Source organism: Mustela nigripes, chromosome 6 (assembly GCF_022355385.1).
Source record: "Mustela nigripes isolate SB6536 chromosome 6, MUSNIG.SB6536, whole genome shotgun sequence".
NCBI lineage: Eukaryota > Metazoa > Chordata > Mammalia > Carnivora > Mustelidae > Mustela > Mustela nigripes.
Window position 1 is genome coordinate 9,399,601 of NC_081562.1, and position 25,281 is coordinate 9,424,881.

The 25,281-nt window shown below is 45.7% G+C and overlaps 2 protein-coding genes across 2 annotated transcripts; one reads left to right on the forward strand and one right to left on the reverse strand.

Annotated features, from left to right (window-relative positions):
- Positions 1-417: 417 nt before the first annotated feature.
- Positions 418-18,657, forward strand: JOSD1 (Josephin domain containing 1). Its single transcript, XM_059401998.1, has 4 exons — positions 418-913; positions 15,474-15,602; positions 15,708-15,902; positions 16,561-18,657. The coding sequence occupies exons 1-4, from the start codon at positions 729-731 to the stop codon at positions 16,658-16,660; spliced, it is 609 nt and encodes a 202-aa protein (XP_059257981.1). The 5' UTR covers positions 418-728; the 3' UTR covers positions 16,661-18,657.
- A 1,147-nt stretch (positions 18,658-19,804) lies between these two features.
- Positions 19,805-21,569, reverse strand: TOMM22 (translocase of outer mitochondrial membrane 22). The gene is made up of 4 exons (XM_059401999.1): positions 21,418-21,569; positions 21,053-21,171; positions 20,484-20,601; positions 19,805-20,303 (listed from the first exon to the last, which is right to left on the reverse strand). Exons 1-4 carry the CDS (start codon positions 21,532-21,534, stop codon positions 20,229-20,231), a joined length of 429 nt encoding a protein of 142 aa, XP_059257982.1. The 5' UTR covers positions 21,535-21,569; the 3' UTR covers positions 19,805-20,228.
- Between the last annotated feature and the right edge of the window lie 3,712 nt (positions 21,570-25,281).

The following is a 25,281-nucleotide window of genomic DNA, read 5'->3' on the forward strand; positions in this document are numbered from 1 at the left end:
CTTACCCCGCCAGCCTTGTCCTCCGCGGCGGTGTCTCCGACCGCAGGAGCTGATCGGGGCTTGTTTCCTCCGCAGGGCCGCGGCGAGAGGGTGAGAGTCCGCGCCTCCGAGGGAGCCGCCCCCGCCTCGGCCCGCGCCCTGCGGGGCCCCACCGCACCCGAGGGGATGGAGAGCCGGCCCCGAGGCCCCAGCTCGGCCCGCGATCCCACGCTGGCCGGCCCTCGCTAGCTGCTCGAATTGTGCGTTTTACCCACCACCTTAGGCCTTGTCTCCTGAGTCTGTGGCGTTTGCGGTTTGAAAGAAATGGAAGAAAAGGAGCGATGTGACCAATTCCGTTCAATCCTCCTGCATTGAGGCCTGGTTGGCATTTGCAGAGAGGAAAATACGGCAAGAAAATTGTGGGTTTTGTTTTGTTTTGTTTTGTTTTTTGAAGGGGAGGGGGGAGAGGGGAAACAGGGTCTTAGATCCTCTATGATTTTTTTAAAATTCTGCACTTTGACAGTGGTGGCGAAATAACACTAATCCAAAAGTGATCTTTTCTTTTGATGGAGGTGGATTTTTGTTTTTCCTTTTGATTCCAACCTTTCTCTCCGTGACAAAGCATAAATCATGGACATCAGAAAATAAGGTGGACCTCAGGAATCCTGTAAAGACTGAGAAGCTTACATTCTTCCTCTGGAGGGAAGGGTGGGGTGTTTTTAGCCCTCTCTGGAACCTAAAACGAAAACATGAGTTGCGTGCCATGGAAAGGAGACAAGGCCAAATCTGAATCTTTGGAGCTGCCCCAGGCAGCACCCCCACAAATCTACCATGAGAAACAGCGCAGGGAGCTTTGTGCCCTGCATGCCCTCAATAACGTCTTCCAGGACAGCAATGCCTTCACCCGGGAAACGCTGCAAGAGATTTTCCAGAGGTAGGGGACCCCTTCTCCTTGGCATTTTTACACTTCTTGCTATTTCTGAATTTCTGTGGGTGGGAACCTTCAAACCAACAGGTAATATTAGCTAGATGTTGTTAGCAGGTGTAAGGGACACAGAGATGGGGAAAATAGTCACTCTCGGTCACTTACACAGGGAAGGCACAGTGCTAAATCCCTCGGTTGTGTCATCTTGTGTAATCCCCTCAGGGATCCCATGGAATATGTGCTGTTTCCATTTCACGGACTTAGGGCTCAGAGAAGTGCAGTGATTTGTCTGAGGTAACATGACAAGAGATGGAGCAGAATTTGAATTCAGGTTTGTGTCTGTGTTGTTGACCACTATGCTGTAAGGCCTCTCAAGTCTTGCCCCCAAGAGGTTAGTTACAGTCTGGAAGGGGGAGGGTATCTGTACACACTGTCACCTCTCATCAGAGGTGAAATGCTGTGGGTTTTATAAAGGAAGGTGCTCAGCTATACACAGTGATTAGTTTTTCTATGAGGTTCTGTGGTGGCCTTGGTGCTTTTCCAGGTTGCTTCGTATAGCCCTCCCCAGCAGTTATTTTACTGATAGAGCAACAGGCAGAAAAGTCAGGTAGTTTTTCCAAATGGCTTCTAAGTAGCAAAACTATGATTTGAAGCCTATTCTCTAGATCTCTTTCCCTTTCTGCTTCGTTCTCGATGGCCTTTTTTTTACCCATTTTGTTAAATGCTGCCTGACAGGTTAATAGAAATTCATCTTTTTCTCTCTCTACTTTGATGTTCTAAAATTCTTTTTTTTTTTTTTTTAGGATATTATTTATTTATTTGACAGATCACAAGTAGGCAGAGAGGCAGGCAGAGAGAGAGGGGGAAGCAGACTCCCCGCTGAGCAGAGAGCCTGATTTGGGGCTCCATCTCAGGACCCCGGGATCATGACCTGAGCCTAAGGCAGAGGCTTTAATCCACTGAGCCACCCAGGTGCCCCTAAAATTCTTTTATCAAAGGGTTTGAGAATTAGTTCTGCAGTGCCTGCTCTGCTACCTCCTGAGTATCGGCACATCAAGCAATAGTATCATCAGTATCCTTTCCCCCTGCTCGTAGGTTGGGCCTGGGTCTAAAGATATGGACTATGATTATAAGCTGTTTGTGGATAATTGTTGTTTGTGGATAACTCTTTCAGTTGTGTTTTCCCTGAATGAAAGAATGCTGAGTATTTGCTAAACACTCACATGGAACCAGGTTCTATTCCTGGCTACTAAAACTAGCAAATTGGCACTACACTCTCCAATTTACTATCAGCACAAGGTAAAGATCCATCTTTCAAAGTAATAGCAGACCAGTACTTAAGAAAAGGTACTCATTTTCCGCTCCAGAGGGGGAATTCTGTGTAGAGCATTTTGCATGGAAACATTTGGTACTGATAAATAGAAACAAAGATGCATGAAAGGGATCAGAGGAGAGAGGAAAGGGAGAAAAGGTGAGGAAGAGAAGATGGAATTTTATAAACAAACATTCACTGGCGGCCTGCTGCATGCCAAGCACTGCTAGGCACCGTAGAGAAAAACTGAACAGCACTCAGCTGCTAAGTACATCCCAGAGCTCTACATTGACCAGACCTTGAGAATGAACTTGAGTGAAGTTAGAACCCTGGAGTTGAGAGCTGTTTGAAAGGGAAAAGATGATCTCTTTGGATCTTAATGGAAACAATAGTAATGTTGGCAGGTTAAACCAGATAATTGAAAATTCCCAGATACAAGATTTTATGCTCTTTTGAAGATGGGGCTGATAATGGGAGAAGTGGGAGAAAAATGTTGACAAGTGCTGTAGAGAGGACGTTCATCTGAGCAGTCGGATTTTAGCCAGATAAAAGCAGAGAAATACAAAAGCAGGGTGGAGTTTCAGTACCGTTGTGGATATGAGATGACTCATGTTTGGAACAGAAATGAGTAGGGACTGAGGAAAAGCTAAAGCCAGTGGCCCAGCAGCATGGGGATGGGGAAGAGAGGACTCAAGGTGGCAGTCAGTCCAGGATTTGAACATAGTGGTCACAACCACAATGATGGCAGAAGAGGTCACTGGTTTGAAAAGGATCAGTTTTCAATATGTGAAATTCGAGAAAAGCTCAGAAACTGGGCAGGCATCATCATGCAGCTATACAGATGTGGATGTCTTAATCTCGCACATCTCATCCTGTATGTGCCTGTGCTTTGAAAAAGGAAGGATGTAGAAGTCAAATGATGTAGTAGCAGCTTTGCTGAATTGTTTGGAAAATCCTCAGCCTCAAACCATTTTCACTAGACTCATCTCAATTGTTTAGTGATTAAACGTTCTTGTAGTTAGGTATGCCTTCTACCCCCCCCCCCCCCCCCAAAAAAGCTGTTAAAATCTAAATAGATGAAAACAAGGTCGGTACCCTGGAAAAGTCTAATGCAAGCTAAAGGGACAAGAGATTTTAGATATTGGTGAACAACCAGCATTCTTCCACCACAGAGAAGTCCAGCCTCCCCATTAAAAGGTCCCCGAGCATGTGGAAGGAGCCACATTTAAAGGTGTGGTGGTGGTAAATTGCTAAAAGGTGTAGAGTGTTCACCTCTAGAGATTTAAATCATTTTGTCCACGGGCCAGGCAAACACATCATCATCATTGCCAACACGTACAGAGTACATTGATGTACTGGACCCTGTAATCTGCGCTTTATATATTTAATAATTCAAAGACACATGGTGAAGTTCTGAGACCTACTTTCTAAGGTCACATTTCTTGAGACCTGATAAGAGGAAAATAATAATTAGGAGAGAAAAGGAATCTTGATGAATGTCTCCACATCTCCTTTTTGTTAAATCTGAAACCCTCACCATAGCCAAACATGGGAATAACCACGAGGGAGGACCAGGAACTCAGCTGAGGGCGTTGGCATTAGTGAGACCTGGCCTGGAGCCCATCTTCTTACTTGGAGATCACTTCAAATCCCGTGGCTCCAACCTGTGGCTGTTGACAGAAGTGAGAGGCTTGCTTTCTAGTCCAGAACTTCCATCCAAATCACGACGGCTATCGTGAAAGGGAGTTTGCCAAGGAGTCTCAAGAAGATCATGGATGCCATGGAGGTCAGTGGGACCAGTTTGTCGAACTCGCTGGGAGACCATTGAATGTATAGGTGGAGCACAGCTCTGGCACTCACCAGCTGCATGGGGCTGTGCAAGTCACTGTAGCCACACTGTGCCTCAGCTTCCTTGTTAACCCAGTGGAGTTACATTCTGTTTAAGACTGCTGGAAGGATTAAGAGATAAAGCTCTTAAGAGTAGCTGACACAGTGGGCACCTGGTTATAGCTCAGTAGAAGTGATGGCACGCATTGGCTTGAATGCCCGCTCTAGGAATGAGATGGAGGCCATTCTCCGCATTCCCTAGAGTGATGTCATCTAGGCCAACACATGTTTATTCAGTTGCCAGTGCTCTGCTGTGAGGGCTAAGAGAGGAGAAGAGCCGTCCCCTGTGCTTTGGGAATTTGCTCTCTGGTCGGACATGAGTGAGAGAACGGAATTCTTTAATGGTCGTGTAAGGTGTGGATTATGCCCATCGTTGCAGATAAGCCAGCAGACATGAGCATTAAATCGCACAGTTAGTATTGGTGCTGCTTGCTAGGATAGTGTGTGGTCCTCCCCATCTCCCTGTATTTTCTACACAGAAGCCAGGAAGGATTCCATGGAAGAGGTAGGATGTGACATTGACCTTGAAGAAGCTTTTGCATTTGGCTTGGAACAGGAAACAGGATGAAAGAACACAGGCCGCGTGGTCATGGTGTCTGAAGTGCACTAAAAGCCCAAGGAGAGGAGAACGCAGGCCCGGGGGGGGGGGGGGGGGGGGGGGGGGGAGTTAGCCAGTGGGCAGCGGGCTGCAGCAGCAGTTCCTGCGTCGGAGAGTGAAATGGTGACTTGGGGAATGTGGCAGGAACATATAGGTGACTTGGTGGAAGGGGAGTTTTGGAACAAGATCAGTTTAGCAGCCTGTTTCGAAAGCTCAGATATGGGGCAAGGAAGCTCCATTTTGGGGAGAGTGAATGGGAATAGAACAGAGAGGGTTGGAATCTGAGATCGAAAACGTGGGACATTGGAGTGCTTGGGTGGCTCAGTGGGTTAAGCCTCTGCCTTTGGCTCAGGTCATGGTCTCAGGGGTCCTGGGATTGAGTCCTGCATGGGCTTTCTGCTCAGCGGGGAGCCTGCTTCCCCCTCCCCTCTCTGCCTGCCTCTCTGCCTACTTGTGATCTCTCTGTTTAAATAAAGAAATAAAATCTTTTAAAATAAATAAATAAAACCTATGAAATGGGGGCACCTGGGTGGCTCAGTCGTTTAAGCATCTGCCTTCAGCTAACGCTGATCCCAGGGTCCTGGGATTGAGTCCTGCATCAGGCTTTTTGCTCAGCAGGGAGCCTGCTTCTCCCTCTACCTGCTGCTCCCCTGCTTGTCCGTTCTCTCTCTCTGACAAATAAATAATCTTAAAAAAAAATTTCTCTTAAGCCTATGAAATAGAAATAATTTATAATTTCATAGGGTTATTTTGGAAATTAAATGAGATACACAAAAAACCATCTTGCATTGGGCATGGCATGGAATTTTTCAATAAATGGTGGTTATTGTTACAGTAAAATACAATTTGGTTTGCAGAGTGAAGTTTAGTGTCCTCTGATCCCCTTCTTCGCTAGCTCTGGAGACAAGCACACGAGCTCTTTTTAAGGGTCTGCTACCAGTGTTTACAAAGAGAGAGGGTAGCAGAGTAAACATGGCAAACATGTCAGTAAACATTTCTCTCCTTTTTCTTTAAGATTTTATTTGTTTATTTGAGAGAAATCACAAGCAGGCAGAGAGGCAGGCAGATGGAGAAGGGGAAGCAAGCTCTGTGTTGAGCAGAGAGCCCGATGTGAGGCTCGATCCCAGAACCCCGGGATCATGACCTGAACCGAAGGCAGAGGCTTAACCCACCGAGCTACCCAGGCACCCTCAGTAAACATTTCTTAAGCAACTCCTGTATGCCAGGCTCTCTTTGGGTCCTGGTGATAGAGTCCCAACAGGATACCCAAGGCCCCTGCTGTCATTCTAGTGTGGGAAGCAGATGTGTCTGGTAGTAACGAGGGCTGTAATTAAAGCAGGTGGAATAAAATACGGTGCCTGGAAGAAACTGAAGATCGGGTGGTCAAAAAAAGCTTCTAAGGCACTAGCATTTGAGACTCAAATAATAAAGGAGCGAACCAAGTGTAGATCTGGCACGAAGAACATTCCACATTGCTGAAATGGTGTGCAGAGGTCTTCAGGTGGGAAGGGGTTTTGTTTTGTTTTTTTAAGATTTTATTTATTTTATTTGGCAGAGAGAGAGACAAGAGCTAGAGAATACAAGTGGAGGGAATGGTAGAGGGAGAGGGAGAAACAGGCTCTGCACTGAGCAGGGAGCCCAACGTGGGGATCGATAGCAGGACACTAGGATCATGACCTGAGCCAAAGGCAGACACTTAATCATTTGAGCCACCCAGGGGTGCCAAGAAGGAGTTTTGTGTGTTAAAGTCATAGGGAGCGGGTGTGTGTGTATTAAAAGAAGTGGGGTTGAGGTCAGCAGTGTTCTGAGGGCCTTGCAGGGAGAGGAAGTAACCTAGACTATTTAAGTGCTTTGGGAGCCATTGGAGGGTTTAAGCAGTGGAAGGATATGTTTTTAATATGCTTGCTGTGTATCAAGAAGTTAAAAAAAAAAAACTTTTTGTAAGATTTCTTGAGTGTTTAGAGTTGACCTAGTCATGATTCTCTTCTAGAAATGGCTCTTTAAAAAAAAAAAAAAAAAAGATTTAATATTTATTTGACAGATTACAAGTAGGCAGAAAGGCAGTCGGGGCGGTGGGAGACGGGGAAGCAGGCTCCCCCCCCAAGCGGAGAGCCCAATACAGGGCTCGATCCCAGGACCCTGGGATCATGACCTGAGCCGAAGGCAGAGGTTTTAACCCACTGAGTCAGCTAGGCGCCCCTAAAGATGGCTCTTAACAGCCTCCTGGACTTTTATTCCTGAGAAACTCACCTAATTTCCCTTCCCCTTCACACCAAGGTGGAAGCAATCTACCCCATCCTTCAAGATGGCCTTTCCTCAGTCCTAGGTGACAAGCCTGTAAAAGCAAAATCATAGGACCAGAAACACCTTTAGAGCTGCTGTCCTTGCCTTGACTTGAAGGCTAATAAAGCCTGGCTGAAAATGACTTATGGGCGGGTGGGCAAGTTTACTTTTGTTTGGTACATTCTTCCCCTCCCCCCACCCCAGTTAGTTGTGTTTTAATTGTCTTTAAATTTTTTTATTCAATAATTTTATACACATGTATATTTGAAATACTATAGGTGGCTTATATGTTCCGGTTTAATATAGGCCTTACAACTTCCTACTGCTTTAAATTTGGCTCCAGTTCATACATTTATGTTACCTGCCTGAGCCTCTGCATGCCTTGGAGTGTTTAAGGATTAATGATTACCAAGTGTGCCAGCCTTAAATAGAAGGCATCTAAACTGTTTAAAAAAAAAAAAAAAGGAGCGAGTCCAAGATGGCAGAGAGGTAGGAGACCTTAGTCTCATCTGTTCCCAGGAATTCAGCTAGACTGCTGTCAAACCATTCTGAACGCCTGCAGACTCAACTAAAGATCTAAGAAGAGTAGCTGCAACTCTACAAGTAGAATAGTGACCGCCTTCAGCAAGTTAAGAGATGCAGAGAAGTGAATCCGGGGCGATACATGGGAACATAAACCATGGGGGGAGGGAGCCTCTGTAAGCTGGCCCAGGAGAGTGATATGGCAGCGGAGCATAGAATCAGAACTTTAAGTCTGCTCCAGTGAAGGGTGTTGCTGCCTGAAAGATGCTTGTGTGGCAAGGTGAGCAGGAATCCTATTGGGACAGTGTGGTCTCAGGGGTCCCAGGAAGACCAGAGGTGCTTGAGTGCCGCAGAGCTTCCGGGCATGGGGTGGGGAAGCTGGCTGCAGTCAGTGAGCCCAGGATTGCCATAAACCGTGAACCGCAGCACAGTCAGCTGACCGCTCTCCAAGCAGGGGCCCAGTGAGCAGCAGAACCTAGACAAGACCCTCCCCCTTTCCTCCCCAGGGGAGGAGCAGGTGCAGGTGTGCACCGCAAGAGTCTGCAGGGTTTGGGGACTCAAAAACAGGTCGTGTACCTGAGACAGAGACTCCTGGTCACAAACTGGGTGAGCATGGAGTGCAGACAAAGACTGCTTTTCCTTGAGGGTTCACTGAGGAGTGAGGCCCCAAGCTCTCAAAACCAGGGTCTCTCAACACTAAGGTCGAGAGATTAGGAGACCACCATTTTCATTCTGTCTCTAAAGCTGCATGGAAAGCCTTCAGGGAACAAAAGACACCAAGAGCAATCCATTTATGAGAGCAATCCATTTACTTAGCCTGGCCCTAGGCAAGGGTGGTGCATTTCCACCTGGGGCAAAGACACCTGAGAATCAGTGCAACAGGACCCTCCCTGAAAGAAATGAGCAAAAAGGTCTGGCTAAGACCAAGTTTACTGATGACACAGAACTGCAAAATGCCGGGGCTAGGGGAAAATAGTATATAGAATTCATGGGTATTTCTCAGGATTCTTCAGTCTTTCAATTTTAATTTTTTTTCTCTTTCCTTTTTCAGCCAGTTTGTTATTTTATCAGTTCTTTTTTTAAATTTTCATTTTTATGATTATTACATTTTGTTCTTTCATTGTATTTAACTTTATTTTTGTTTTTCTTTCTTTACAATTTTGGGATCTAGTTTTCTAACAAACAGAACAAAATAAACACAGGATCCCAAGTATTGCTCTGTTCAGTTCATCTGTCTGATTATATTCTCTTTCCTTTTTAATTTTAACTTTTTTTCTTCAGTTTTGGGTCTCCTGATTTGTTTAGTATGTACTTCTCTGGTGTCCTTGTTGCCATTTTAGTATTTTTTTCTCGTGTTCATCTGTTTTTTTTCCTGGACAAAATGACAAAGAAGGAAAAACTCACCTCAGAAAAGAGAACAAGAGGCAGTACTGACTGTCAGGGACCTAATCAGTATGGATGTAAGATGTGGGAACTAGAGTTAGTAATGATTATACTAGCTGGACTCGGAAAAACACATAGAAGACACAAGCGAATCCCTTTCTGGAGAAATAAAAGAACTAAAATATAATCAAGTTGAAATAAAAAAGGCTATTAATGAGATGCAGTCACATATGGAGGCTCCAACTGCTAGGATAAATGAGGCAGAAGAGAAAATTAGAGACATAAAAGACAAAATGTTGGAGAATAAAGAAGCTGAGAAATACATAAACAACTACTCGATCATAAGGGGAGAATTTGAGAGATAAGTGATACCATAAAGCAAAACAGTATTAGAATAATTGGGATCCCAGAAGAAGATAGTGTGGAAAGTATACTGGAGTAAATTATGCTGGAAAACTTCCCTAATCTGGGGAAGGAAACAGACATTCAAGTCCAGGAGGCACAGAGAACCCCCGCTCAAACTCAGGAAAAATACATCAGCACCCCAACATAGTGAAACTTGAAAATCCTGAAAGCAGCTTGGGACAAGAGGTCTGTAACCTACAAGGATACAAACATTAGACTGGCAGCAGGCCTAGCCACAGAGACCTGGCAGGCCAGAAAGTACTGGCATGATGTATTCATGGTGCTAAATGAGAAAAATATGCACCCGAGAATACTTTATCCGGATAGGCTGTTATTCAAAATAGGAGGAGAGAGAAACAGTTTCCAGGACAAACAAATTAAAAGAATTTGTCATCACTAAACCAGCCCTGCAAGAAATATTAAAGGGGATCCCTTAAGTGAAGAGAGAGCCCAAAATTAAAGTAGACCAGAAAGGAACAGAGACAATATACAGAAACAGTGACTTCACAGGTAATATAAAGGCACTGAATTCATATCTTTCAGCAGTTACTCTGAATGTAAATGAGCCAGATGCTCCAATCAAAAGACACAGGAGGGGCACCTGGGTGTCTTTGTGGGTTAAAGCCTCTGCCTTCAGCTCAGGTCATGATCCCAGGGTCCTAGGATCAAGCCCTGCATTGGGCTCTCTGCTTGGTGGGAAGCCTGCTTCCCCCCACCCCCCCGCCCCTCTGCCTACTTGTGATCTCTGTCAAATAAATAAATAAAATCTTGGGGAAAAAAAAAAGACACAGGATATCAGATTGGATTTAAAAAAAAAAAAGCAAGACTCATCAATATGCTGCCATCTTAAAGAGACTCGCTTTAGACCCACACACACCTACAGATTGAAAGTAAGGGGTAGAAAACCATTTATCATGCTAATAAAGCATGGCAATCATTACATCAGACATAGACTGTAACAAAAGATGAGGAGGACACTATATCATCATAAAAGGGTCTCTCCAGCAAGAAGTTCTAACAATTGTAAATATTTATGCCCCTAACATGGGAGCAGCCTGTTATATAAACCAATTAATAACAAAATTAAAGCAACACATTGATAATAATATAGTAGGAGACTTTAACACTCTGCTTGCTGCAATAGACAGATCATATAAGCAGAAGATCAACAAGGAAACAATGGCTTTGAATGACCCACTGGACCAGATGGACTTCACAGATATATTCAGAACATTTCCATTCTAAAGCAACAGAACACACATTCTTCTCACGTGTACATGGGACATTCTCCAGAGTAGATCATATACTGGGTCACAAATCGGGTCTCAACTGGTGCCAAAGATTGGGATCATTCCCTGCATATTTTTGTACAACAGTGCTTTGAAACTGGAACTCAAACATGAGAAAATTTGGAAAGAATTCAAATATATGAAGGCTAAAGAGCATCCTATCAAAGAATGAATGGGTCAACCAGGAAATTAAAGAAGAATTTTAAAAATTCATGGAAATAAATGAAAATGAAAATAAATGTTGGGCTGCAACAAAGGCAGTCCTTTGGGAAGTATATAGAGGGAAGTATATGTATAAGTATATAAGTATATAGAGGGAAGTATATAGCAGCACAAGCCTTTCTCAAGGAACAAGAAAGGTCTCAAATACACAACCTAATCTTACACATAAAGGAGCTGGAGAAAGAAGAGTATTAAAAAAAAAAAAAAGCCTAAGCCCAGCAGGATAAGAGGATTGATAAAGATTAGAGCAGAAATCAATGAAATAGAAAACAAAAGAACAGTAGAACAGATCAGCAAAGTAGGGGCTGGTTCTTTGAAAGAATAAGATTGATGGGGCGCCTGTGTGGCTCAGTGGGTTAAGCTTCTGCCTTCAGCTCAGGTCATGATCTCAGGATCTTGACATCAAGCTCCGCATCAGGCTCTCTGCTCAGCAGGGAGCCTGCTTTCCCCCCTCTCTGCCTGCTGCTCTGCCTACTTGTGATCTCTCTCTCTCTGTGTTAAATAAATAAAATCTTAAAAAAAAAAAAAAAAGGAATAAGATTGATAAACCCCTGGCCAGACTTACAAAAAGAAAAGAGAAAGGACACAAATAACACATGAGTGAAGGAGGAGAGCTTACAACCAACACTGAAGAAATACAAATAGTTATAAGAACATATCGTGAGGGGTGCCTGGGTGGCTCAGTGGGTTAAAGCCTCTGCCTTCCGCTCAGGTCATGATCCCAGGGTCCTGGGATTGAGCCCTACATCGGGCTCTCTGCTCTGCAGAGAGCCTGCTTCCTCCTCTCTCTCTCTCTCTCTCTGCCTGCCTCTCTGCCTACTTGTGATCTCTGTCTGTCAAATAAATAAATAAAATCTTAAAAAAAAAAAAAAAGATTCTCTCTCCCCGTCTTTAAAAAAAAAAAAGAACGTATCGTGAGCAATTATATGCCAACAAATTAGTCTGGAAGAAATGGATGCATTTGTAGAGATGTATAAGCTACCAAAACTGAAACAGGAAGAGGAAAACCTGAACAGACCCATAACCAGCAAGGAAATAGAAGCAGTAGTCAGAAGTCTTCCAACACACAAGAACCCAGGGCCAGATGGCTTCCCAGGGGAATTCTACCAGACATTTAAAGAAGAATCAATACCTGTTCTTCTGAAGCTGATTCAAAAAAACCAAAATGGAAGGAAAACTTCCAGACTCTCTTAAAAGGATTATTCACCACGAACAGGTGGGATTTATTCCTGGGCTGTAAGGTTGGTTCAACATCCACAAATCAATCAATGCAATAAACTACATAAACAAAAGAAAGAATAAGAATGAACCTTATGGGGATGCCTGGGTGGCTCAGTTGGTTGAGCGGCTGCCTTCGGCTCAGGTCATGATCCCAGCGGGCTCCTTGCTCGGCGGGGAGCCTGCTTCTCCCTCTGACTCTGCCTTCCACTCTGTCTGCCTGTGCTCGCTCTCACTCTCTCTCTCTCTTACAAATAAATAAATAAAATCTTTAAAAAAAAAAAAAAGAATGAATCTTATGATCCTGTCGCAAGATGCAGAAAAAGCATTTGACAAAAGTTCAGCATCCTTTCTTGATTAAAACTTTTCAAGATGTAGAGATAGAAGATACATATCTCAATATCAATAAAAGCCATCTATGAAAAACCCATAGCGGGAGCACCTAGGTGGCTCAGTTGATTGGGTGGCTGCCTTCAGCTCAGGTCATGATCCCGGAGTCCCAGGATCAAGCCCCGCATCAGGCTCCTTGCTTGGCAGGGAGCCTGCTTCTGTCTCTGCCTCTACCTCTGCCTCTCTTCCTGCTTGTACTCTTTCTATCTCTCTGTCAAATACATAAATAAATAAAATCTTAAAAAAAAAAAAAAAACACCATAGTGAATATCATTCTCAGTGGGGAAAAACTGAGAGCTTTCCCCCTGAGGTCAGGAACACAGCAGGGATGTCTGCTGTCACCACTGCTGTTCAGCACAGTACTAGAAATCCTAGCCTCAGCAATCAGATAACAAAAAGAAATAAAAGACATCCAAATCAGCAAAGAAGAAGTCAAACTCTTTTTGCAGATGACATGATACTCTCTGTGGAAAACCTAAAAGACTCAACCCCAAAATTGCTAGAACTCATACAGAAATTCAGTAAAGGAGCAGGATAGAAAATCAATGTACAGAAATAAGTTGCGTTTCTGTATACCAGTGAGCCAGAGGGAAGAGAAATTAAGAAATCAGTCCCATGTACAATTGCACCCCAGACCATACGATAACCTAGGAATAAACCTAACCAGAAAGGCAAAGGAGTTGTACTCAGAAAACTATAGAACACTCATGAAAGAAATTGAGGAAGGCACAAAGAAATGGAAAAACGTTCCATGCTCAGGGATTGGAAGAACAAATATTGTTAAATGTCTAATCTATCTAGAGAAATCTATACGTTCAGTGCAATCTGTATTAATATACCATCAACATTTTTCACAGAGCTGAAAAAAGTAATTCTAAAAGTTGTATGGAACCAGGAAAGTCCCCAAATAGCCAAAGGAATATTGGAAAAGAAAACCAAAGCTGGTGGCATCACAATGCCAGACTTCAAGCTGTATTACAAAGCTGTAATCATCAAGACCGTATGGTACTGGCCTGAAAACAGACACATAGGCAGTGGAACAGAATAGGGAACCCAGAAATGGACCCTTAACTATATGGTCAACTAATCTTTGAAAAAGCAGGAAAGAATGTCCAATGGAAAAAAGACAGTCTCTTCAACAAATGGTGTCAGGAAAACTGGACAGCCACATGCAGAAGAATGAACCTGGACCATTTCCTTACAGCATGCACAAAAATAAACTCAAATGGATGAAAGACCTAAATGTGAGGCAGGAATCCATCAAAATCCTAGAGAACACAGGAAGTAACCTCTTTGACCTTGGCTACAGCAACTTCTTGCTAGACATGTCTCCAAAGGCAAGAGAAACAAAGGCAAAAATGAATGACTAGGACGTCCATCAAGGTAAAAAGCTTTTTTTTTTTTTTTTTTAAGATTTTATTTATTTGACAGAGATCACAAGTAGGCAGAGAGGCAGGCAGAGAGAGAAAGGAGGAAGCAGGCTCCCTCCTGAGCAGAGAGCCTGATTTGGGGCTCAATCCCAGGACCCTGAGATCATGACCTGAGCTGAAGGTAGAGGCTTTAACCCACTGAGCCACCCAGGCACCCCAAGGTAAAAAGCTTTTGCACAGCAAAGGAAACAAAAAGATAGAAGATAAAACAAAAAGATAACCCACAGAATGGGAGAAGATAATTGCAAATATCTAGTATCCAGTATCTATAAAGAAATCATCAAACTCAACACCCAAAGAACAAATGACCCAATCAAGAAATGGGTAGAAGATATGAACAGACATTTCTCCAACGAAGACTTACAAATAGTCAACAGACACATGAAAAAATGCTCAACATCACTCGGCATCAGTGAAATAGAATCAAAACCACAGTGAGATACTACCTCACACAAGTCAAAATGGTTATAAGTAACAAGTCAGGAAACAACGGGTGTTGGCAAGGATGCGGAGAAAGGGGAACCCTCCTACACTGCTGGTGGGAATGCAAGCTGGTGCAACCACTCCAGAAAACAAAATGGAGGTTCCTCAAAAAGTTGAAAATAGAACTACCCCAGAACCGAGCGATTGAACTACTGGGTGTTGTGATGTGAAGGGGCACCTGTACTCCAATGTTAATGGCAATGTCTACCAGATGTAGCAGTAAGGTCTACAAGAGCCAAACTATGGAAAGAGCTCAGATATCCATCGACAGATGAATGGATAAAGAAGATATGGTGTGTATATAGAATTGAATACAACTCAGCCATCGAAATAATCTTGCCATTTGCAATGATATGGATGGAACTAGAAGGTGTTATGTTAAGCAAAATAAGTCAAGCAGAGAAAGACAGTTATATGATCTCAGTTATATGTGGGATTTAAGAAACAAAACAAGATCATAGAGGAAGAGAGGAAAAACTAAAACAAGGTGAAATCAAAGGGAGACAAACCATAAGAGGCTCTTGATGATGGGAAGTGGACTGAGGGTTTGCTGGAGGGAGGAGGGGTGGGGAGATGCGGTGACTGGGTGATGGGCATTAAGGGGGGTATGTGATGTAACGAGCACTGGGTATTATATAAGACTGATGAGTCACTGAACTCTACCTCTGAAACTAATAATGTTAGATGTTAATTAATTGAATTTAAATTCAAAAAATTTCAAAACCTGTAAAAGAAAAGAGTAGCAACAAATACTCCCCATGCAAATGAAAATGTCAATTACTATTTTCTAATGATAAAATGGCCATACTAAGGCAGGAAGATCAGCAAGGAGGAAGACTGCAGAAGTAGGTGGGCTGGGGGTTCATAAATGAGACCTCTTGTGGAACATGGTTTGGGTCCATTGACTTTCTGAATGACAGCACGTAGGCCCCACCGCTGCTGAGTTAAATGTTCTGCATAAAAAGAAGGGTAATCTTTAGGAGGACGGTAGGAGCCCAGACTATAATACTTGAGTAAAAAAGTGGTTACCTTGTACTGAATGGGAGACAGAAGCTTCCAGGGGCGGTGGTGGATGGTGCCGTGGAGTGCCGGGCAGGAGGGGTTGGACAACCCACACATCTTAGCCCTCCTCCTTTCACATTTGTAGGTTGTCTCCAAACACCATGGTGACCCCCCACAAGAAGAGTATGCTGGGAAATGGGAACTACGATGTGAATGTCATTATGGCAGCACTTCAAACCAAAGGCTATGAAGCTGTCTGGTGGGACAAACGCAGGTAATCTGAACCAGGCTCGCCTTGATGAGAACCAGCACTCAGGCATGAGTGGGGAGGTGCTTCTGACGGGAACCTCGGGGAACTGACGCTGTTTCTCTCCTGCAGGGATGTCAGTGCCATTGCTCTCACGAATGTCATGGGCTTCATCATGAACCTGCCCTCCAGCCTGTGCTGGGGTCCACTGAAGTTGCCTCTCCAAAGGCAGCACTGGATCTGTGTCCGAGAGGTGGGCGGTGCCTACTACAACCTCGACTCCAAACTGAAGATGCCCGAGTGGATTGGAGGCGAGAGCGAGCTCAGGTAGCGGTTGTGAGTGGGCCGGGCTCCTTCCTTTGCTGTGTTGGGAAAGTTGAGCCCATCTTTGGTTATTTGACAAAGGAGACGAAATCCTAGCTCCTTGGATCCTCTCCCCACCCTGCTTAGAATCAGGGTCTCAGACTTGAAAGACCTGTTTGTTTGATGGCTCGTGAGGGTGTGAAGTCCCTTTGGTAGAGACGTTCCAGCAGCCAGAACGCTGGCTTCTGGTCTGGTGGGACTGGCATCGGAACATTGTCTACGCTTGGACAACTGGGGTGGTCTAGCTGCCACTTCAGAAGAAGGCAGACAGACATTTAGACCGGAGAGGGCTAAATTTTCCTGAGACCAAAGAAGCAGCTATTTATTTGTTTGTTTGTTAAACAATGAGAAGTCCCTTGATTACTTTGGGGCAGCTCTGTTCCTCACAGAATAGATGCTGGTGGCAGTTGTATGAGGAGGAGTGGAAATTCAGGGCGGAAATGAGCTGGGCAGCTTGAAGGGGGAGCCACATGTGGAACCGTGTAAGAACAGATCCCTCCAAGAGGGTCGGAGGACTGCCAAGGGCATAAATGAGGTCACTGGGGAGCACATGGCCCCGAGACTGGAATGTGCAGTTTTACCAGCATTTCATTTTCTCTCTCATCTACTTTTGTTCCCATAGGAAATTTCTCAAACATCACTTGCGAGGAAAGAACTGTGAACTCCTGCTGGTGGTGCCGGAAGAGGTAGAGGCCCGTCAGAGTTGGAGGGCCGACGTGTAACGCAGTGCTACCCAACCTTCCCTCACCTCGGCCCCCCAAGTCCTCTGTCATGTGCTGTGGCCTCTGCAGTGGGTCTGCCCTTGCCACTTCCCCAAACATCTCACTGGGTTCCCCCTCAGATGTGACAGTGCTGTAGGACAGACAGACATGTGGGCTGTGAGGAGAACCACCATCCAGCATGACATGGGACAGGAAGGGAGGAGCTCTGTGGGCTTAGGGCAACCTGTGGAAGACCCTTGCTTCATTTGAGAGGAGAAAGGTGGGTCCTAGCTTATCTTCGCCATTCCTGTGAGAACTTGACAGAGGCTCTGCTGGAGTGCACTGCTGCTGTGACACCTCGAGATGCTGCCTCTACTTCCCCTTTCCTGATCTGGAGACACAGGACGTGCAAAGCCCATGTGACTGGCTGGACGGACCCAGAGCATGAGGGCCTCTCAGGAAACCATCTCCAAAACCCCAGCAGTGGTACAGCATGCCATCTCCAACCCGTAAGGCCACCCATTACCCCCATTTTTGAGGGTGGTTCCTGGCCATCCTTCAGGTTTTCTAATGAAACACTCTCTAGTATTCCATGTCGGGTGGTTGAATCCTGCGACATCCTAGTATGACAGGGTGAGCTAGATACCGAAGAGGCTGTGGTGGAAGGCAGCCTGGGGCAGGCGCAGAGGGCCTGTCGCCTCCCCCCAGCATTGTCCCTGCCACTTCACTACACTAATTTCCTCTGGGGCACAAGACAGGCCAGAGGGCAGTGTTCCCAGTTGACACACACTGGCAAAATCAGGAAACGCCTGAGTCTGTTCTCAATATCCACTTCCACTAGTTTGAGACAAAAAGTTGAGTGAGGAAAGTATTACAAAAAGAAGCTCCTGAGAGATTAAGAGCGGCTAGAATTGGCAGAAGCCTAGGCTCCGAGTCACTGTGGTGACAAGAATCAGAATCCTCAAGTTGGGTGTTTACGCACAATACGTATGGCACCTGGACTCGTCATCTTTATTTAGTTTCCTTTACAAATCAGCGAGAATCCATCCACCCCCTACCTCTTTAAATAGTTGTAGCCCACTTTTCTCCTGTAACTTTGGAAAACAAGAGAAGGGGAGGGGGAAGTATCCCACCACATTGGGTGTCACCAGGGTGGTTGTGGTTGCCTCAAGGCAGGGGGACAGGCAGAGACGGCCTGTCTGCCCTTTCCACATGGGTGGTCTTGGCGGGTCTGAAAGCTGCCCCCACGGGCCAGACGTCTCTCCAGCAGCAAAGCCAGCCTGGGGCTTGCATGTCAAGCCTGAGCAAGCTTAACAGGATGAAGCTGAGGCTTTCTCCCCACTGTGACTGGAGTGCATGTTTACACCAGCACTTTTTCTGCACATGTATCTTCAATCCAACGAGGCCGTTTTTTATGCTGAGTAACTGAGACCACCAAGCGGCTACTGCATCACACCTTGAAAACTCGCTGCAGTCTCTTCTGCACCGTTTTCCATACCAGACCTGCTTGGCACCACAGGGAGCTCCTTACCCTTGCACAATGACATTCCAACCACCACCAGCCAGAAGTTACAGCCAACCTGATTGTCACAAGCAGGACCTTGGGTCCATGGGCACTGTCAGTGATAGTAAGCCATTTCCTGGGAGGAGGGGGAAACTCCTCTCCACCCATCTGCTTGGGCCTGTGCAAATGGCACTTCAGAGGAGTCCCTGTGCACTTGGGAGTCCATGAGCCAACGGGATATGCAAAGACGCTTAAACATTTCAGGGCTGGTTTCTCTGTTCATATCCAATTTTGGTGCTTAGGAACAGGGACCCATGCTGATGCCCAAGGGCAAAAAGCCCACTTCAAGGAAGGGGGCAGGCCTGACCCTGATGCCCAATAAGGGGCAACCCTAGGCTTTTTGTTTTTTTGCTTTTATTCCTTTTTTTTGTTGGCCTTGTGCTGGGTTTGTTTACAAAAGATGTATTTTGTTTAACCAAATATTAAAAATGGAAAACTCCGTACATAAATCACATCTGTCTGCCTGAATTCTGTAATTATGTATGTGGAAAGAAAAAAAGTAAACTTTAGTATGATGATGTATAGAAGAAAAACTCACTACCATCATAAGCCATCTTTTAGAGCTGTATGGTGCTTTGGTCAAATCTCTCGCTTCAAAAACCCAGAAAAGATACTCACCTAGCGGGATTTGGTTCAAAAGCCTGACGCATTTTTCAGTTTACAAAAACTAAACTCAACTATCTGAGGAATCCCAATTTAAGTACAAGTTTTCTTTACCAGCACTGACAAGTGACCAGTGTTTTTCTCTGGTTAACAAGGTGAAGGGCACAAAGCAGAGGGCCTGCTGAGTATGAATTCAGATCCAGCATTTCCTAGGCAGTCTGGCAGATTACTTAACATTTCTGTGACTGTTTGCTCCTCTGTAAAATAGGAATAGTACTATCCCCTAAACTGTACAGTAATATTCTGATAAACACAAAAGGCTCAGTACTGTTAAGAGCACAGTACTAATAGAAATTTTTGTTAAATGGAGAAACTGCAAAGTTCAAAGACAGGGCTACAGCTGGATTCATGATCAGCTCAGTGCAGCAATTATTAAAAAAAAAAAAAAAAAAAAAGTTCTATTTGCTACTCTTCCCTCCCTAGGCCAGAAATCAGTACTATGTCATTCCCTATAAATCCTTCATGACTGTGTCCCTGTAGACTGTACAAGTACATGGACCCAGTCCCTTGTGGATCTGAAAATCATGGCCTGAATTAGGACAGAGATTACTATTAAGAGGTTCTTGGCCAGAAATGAAACCCCTTTTTCACTTTTGCAAGTTTGACTAACTTGGACAGTGAGGGGTCGAACTGTTAAAAGATGGGTGATAGCTGAGCTGAGAGGAAATGTGAGGACCAGTCTGAATAAGTGATTTCGAGGTGTGGATCACAAGTACATAGATGACAGTTTCCATTGGAATCGTTTTTAATATTTAAATACAAAAAGTGAGCACTTACTTCGTTTTCTTTTTTAGACAGACACACAGGTCTCTCATAGCCAAAATGGGCAGAGGAAATGAGCTCCTGCTTTGTCCTCCACAGTCCCCATCCTATGGTTGCAACTGCTGCCCGGCCCTCCCTCCTTTCCGACATAGAAATTCACAGTGGCTGCTTTACACTATGGCTGTAACGCATAATGTATTTCATATCGTGTGCATGTCCCTTCCCAACATCTCCATGCTTAAAAACAAAAATGGTCATGGGGATATCCTTCCCAGTGGCGTCAGTTCCTATGCCACAATGGGACAGTGAGATCTTCTGGTCATGAGGGATTTAGTGAAAGGGGTGGGATGGCCAGAGCTGGAGTAACCGTCTGCACTGCTGCGTTCTGGTATCAGAGTGAGAACAGAAGAAATGGGACAACGTGGAGGGCACAGTTGCAAGTTGGGAGTCTCTGTGAGACACTGGGGAGAATTCTCCCCACCAGGTTTAGATAGATCAATGTGCCAAAGTTTAAAAAAAAAAAAAATCCAAATAATCAGCAGTTCAAACACTATTGAATTTTCAAACTTGTCCCATCAAGACAAGTCTAGCAGTAGCAATCTAGATCTTTCCAGGAAGTGAAGGTAGAGCTCCTGGCATTCCTCCTGAGAGACCTGTGTTAGGCCCTAGAAGTATCTGAAAAAGAAAAGGAAGGGTATAAGGCATCATACAAGCCTAGGGATCACATTTCCACCATAACGGACAGGGCAGACAAGGTCTACACACACCAGTGAGCACAGTGTGGTTCGTAAAAGAGCAGGGGCTGGATCCCAATCTCAACCCAGAACTGCTGGTCTACCCAGGGGCTGGGCTCACCTGCCGCTGCTGCAGTTGTTGCTGTTGCTCCATTTGCAACTTCTCCGTCTCAAAAACAACAGGAAGAACCAGGATCATGAAGGAAGTGGTCCCAATCCACAAGGCTGCTCTGGAAAACCTGCAGAGGGAGTGTGAGCATGGCAGCCAGACACAAAACCAGATTGCTTCACCAAGGAACCAGCAACCAAAGCTCTCACACTCCCATGTTTTTGATAGGCATGTTCCACCCAACCCTTGCACCATACTCCTACCAGAAACAAGACCGGCAGTTCTGCTGGCTGTTTATCTAATGCCAGCAGTTCTAAGATTCTGTGTTCTTACAAAGCTACTTATACAGCACAGTAGCTACCTCACATGATGTGAAACGATCCTCCCAACGACCCTGTCCCATAGGAATTACCACTTTAAGGAAAGGAAATTGAGACCAAGAAAGGTTAAGGTCCCCACCAGCCCAAGGTCACTCCGATCTAAGTGGCAGGCTGGCCTCCAACTCCCGCCTCCTACTCTGAAAGCCCACGCTCGTTCAGTCACCCCAGAAACACCCCAACGTCTTTGCCCTCGTCCCTTACCTGTACATTTTCTGAGCCACAAAGAGGGAGAGATCAAAAGTGGCTCCAGCCGCGGACCGGACCCTCTCTGGGAACATCTCCGTCAGACCCCACAGTCTCTCCGATAGGGTCTCATCTAGCTGTGGTGGAGGCGGCGCGGGTCTTCACCGAAGCAATAGCAACCACCCCGTGTGGATAGGGTACCCCGCCCCGACCCACTGGGGGCCCTAACCCCGCCTCCCGGAGAAGACACCTCCCCTCCGACCTCTCCGGGCTCCGCGACGCGCCTTCGTCCGAATCCCGCAGCACGCGGAGCTCACACCCCCGGGCGGGCCGCTGCCCGCCCGTAACCTCGCACCTCGCCCCACACCACAGGGCCCCAGTACCTCCTCGTCGTCTTCCTCCTCCAACTCCTCCTCAGTCTTCTCGGAATCGCCTTTCGGAAGCAATTCGTCCGGGGACAGGGGCGCCCCGGGACCGCCAGCGGCGGCGGCGGCGGCCATGGCTGCAGGGGAACACCGGAAGCGGAAAAGAGGAGGCAAGTGCAGAGGCCCTGGCGGACAGAGGTACTCTTCCGGGAGCCGGAGGCTGAAGCGCTGTGGAAGAGCGACGCCTCCTGGCCGGCGGACTTCGGCTTTCCGCCAAGTCCGAAACACCTGGGAAGTTTTGTCCAAGTATAGAGTCGTGGTGCTTCCGCGGTAATTCTCTTCGGTTTAGGGTGGGCCCAGAAACCCTCATTTTAATAAGGTCCCACGGGTTACCCTGAGACAAACACTAATGCAGTCTCATTTCCCGGAGGTGTGTGTTATCTGGTAGGTGTGTTACCTGGTAGGTAGACACTTGGAGGTTTATTGGTCTTTGGGGGAAACGTTGAGTGAACAGTACCAAAGTACTAAGACAAAAGCAAGAATTGGCACTTAAATACTTGAGTACCAGACATTGTGTGTGTGTGTACTCATTTAATCGTCACAGCAACCCACTGAGGTAAGTACTATCATCCCTGGCTTAGAAATGAGTAAGCTGAGGCCTGGAGGATAGATTTCTAGAAGTAAGTTTGCTGGCCAAAACGTAGGAACATTTAGTACTTTGCCAGATATTAGATAATTGCCCTCGAAATCATATACTTTTCCCACACTGTTCCCAGCATTAGGTATTACCCATATTTTAATTTTTTGCCTTGCTGGATTAAATGCTTTTTATAATGTGCCACCACGCGTTTTTTGTGTTTTGTTTTGTTGTTGTTGTTGTTGTTGTTTGAGAGCGCGCGCCCACAAGCAGGGGTGGGGACAGAGGGAGGAGGACAAGCAGACTCTCCCGATGTTCAAGGAGCTGGATTGGGGGCTTGACCCCAGGACCCTGAGATTGTGACCTGAGCAGAAGGCAGGCACTTAACTGACTGAGCCACCCAGGTGCCCCTCACACAAGTTTTTTGTGTGTGTGTGTGTTTTTTTTTTTTTTAAGATTTCATTTTATTTATTTGGCAGAGAGAGATCACAGGTAGGTAGAGAGGCTGGCAGAGAGAGAGAGAGAGAGAGAGAGAGAGAGAGGGAAGCAGGCTCCCTGCCGAGCAGAGAGCCCGATGCGGGACTCGATCCCAGGACCCTGAGATCATGACCTGAGCCGAAGGCAGCGGCTTAACCCACTGAGCCACCCAGGCGCCCCCACACAAGTTCTTAATACAAGGGTGATCTGATAAACACTTCAGCCAGCTGACCATGGAATCAGAGATTCCTGGGACTGAACAGTCCAGGTCTCTATCTGATGCAGGACCATGTCCTTCGTTCTGTGCTTAGGTAACAAGGGGCAGGCATGTTTGCACTTCCTTCAACAGTCCTTGGTCCTTTACAGCTCCTAACAGGGCAGCACTGACTATAGAAGGTTTTTATGTCCAAAAGGGTGAGTTCAAAACCTGGCAAAACCAATCTATGCTGTGGATTAGTGGTTCCCTTTGAATACCTTGGAGGGGCTAATATTTGGTAAGGGGCAAGAGAGTGGCTTCCAGGGTGCTGGTAAAGTTCTGTATCTTGACCTGGGTGGTGTTTACCTGGGTATGTTCATTTTGGACACTCTAGCAGGCTGTACACTTACGAATTATGTCTTTTTGCATTTGTTAAAAGCATTTATGTTGGCTTGCACTGTATAAATGCCAGGACAGCTTAAGAGCCCAGTACCAATGGCTTTCAGTTCTTTTGTGGCCTCTTTTAGGAAATGCTGGAAGACCAGCACTCTTGAAGGGAGAGAAAGCAATCTATTTTTTTTTTTTCTTTTTTTAAGTAGGTTCCACACCCAGCCTGGGGCTTGAATTCATGACCCTGGGATCAAGAATTGCATGCTCTACCAAGTGAGCCAGCCAGGTGCCCCTAGAGAAGGCAATCATCTGTGGAAGTTACAGGCATTAATGCCTTCAAATTGAAAGTCACAATACTAATGTGGGGAAGTTTTGGGAAAACTTTAACCAAGTAATTTTGTTTGTATTCACAAGAGCAATACATGATCTAAAAAGACACATGCGGGGGCACCTGGGTGGCTCAGTGGGTTAAAGCCTCTGCCTTCGGCTCAAGTCATGGTCCCAGGGTCCTGGGATTGAGCCCTGCATCGGGCTCTCTGCTCAGCGGGGAGCCTGCTTCCTCCCCTCTCTCTCTGCCTGCCTCTCTGCCTACTTGTGATCTCTGTCAAATAAAATCTTAAAAAAAAAAAAAAAAGAATAAAAAAACTTTCAATAATTCTGTCACTGCAGAGGGATAAGAAAAAAGGGAATCTTGCAGAAAAGGCTTTGGAGAGATGTGATGGTCTAGAAAAGGCAGAGTGAGAAGGGAGGCCAGAGGCCAGGACCCTACAAAATCAGACATTTGAAGGTCTGTGAGTACTTAGTGGTAATCATAGACTGTAGACAGGTGGTTGCCAGGGGCTGGGGGAGGGGAAACCAATATGTATATCCAAAAAAGTAACAGGGCAGCTAAAGCAGCTGAGAACCTGCTTGTTCTCAGAATGCTGTCTACCACCATGTATCCAGAATTTTCCTGCTTGACACCATGATAGCCAACTGTTAATTTAGTTGTTTTGCAGAAACACAAGGTTTCATCCAGAAGCCAACTGGAACCAGTCAGGATACTGACCGCCCCTTAGAGTCCAACAAAATGCAGTTAACCTTCCCTTCGTATCTTCCTTGATCTGGTTTTTGGGTCATCTAACTCCTCTCCCTTTTACTCAGACCCTTTCCACTCGCTTTTTTAAAAATCCCTGGCTCTCCTGCTTCAGGGAGGTGAATTTGAGGCTTGTTTTCCCAGCTCTCATTTGGGAGCAAGAATAAACCCTTGCCTTGTTGTACCCTTGAGCCCTCAGTGATCAACTTTACTGTGTGTCGGACACTTGAACTTGGGTTCAGTTACAAAATGGGGAGTAACTGTTTGATGGGTAGAGTTTCAGCTTTACAAGATGAAGCGTCTGGAGATGGATGGTGGAGGGGTGGGGGCACAACGTTATGGATGTATTCAGTACCACTGCACTAATTAAAAATGGTGAAGATGGTAAATGTTCTGTGTATGTTGCCACGATAGAAAAAATTTTAAATTAAAAACAAGTAGAAAATCCTAACTTAAAAAAAAAAGACAGTGGGGAAGGGAAGCCTCAAGGGGTTCAAGGAGGAGGTGCTGGAGAAGAAGAAGGGAAATCAGGGGAGTCGCTTTACCGATGGTTTGGAGGAGAAATGCAGGGAAGACATAAGGCAAGAATGAACCCGGCCAGGGGGCCTGTGGGAGGGTAAGGAGACAAGCACCGGGAACAAGTGAGTGTGGATGCCCCACGCAGACACACAGCTGACTTTGACATTTGGATGGAGATGGGGTGTTCTGGAACCCCAGCCTCTGGCTCCTCTCCGAGCCCATCCCTCAAGTCCACGATTCCATCTTTCCTTTTCTGTCCTATCAGAATTCACAATTGGTGATATAGCAATTCTTTTTTTTAAAGATTTTATTCATTTATTTGACAGATAGAGATCACAAGTAGGCAAAGAGGCAGGCAGAGAGAGGGGGAGGAAGCAGGCTCCCCACGGAACAGAGAGCCCGATGCGGGGCTCGATCCCAGGACCCTGAGATCATGACCTGAGCCAAAGGCAGAGGCTTTAACCCACTGAACCACCCAGACGCCCCAGTGATAATAGCAATTCTTAACATGGGTCAGTGGGCAGGCACAGATCCCTTCAAGAATCTTAGAGAAGCTGTAAGTCTCTCCCATAAAAACACATGTATTAG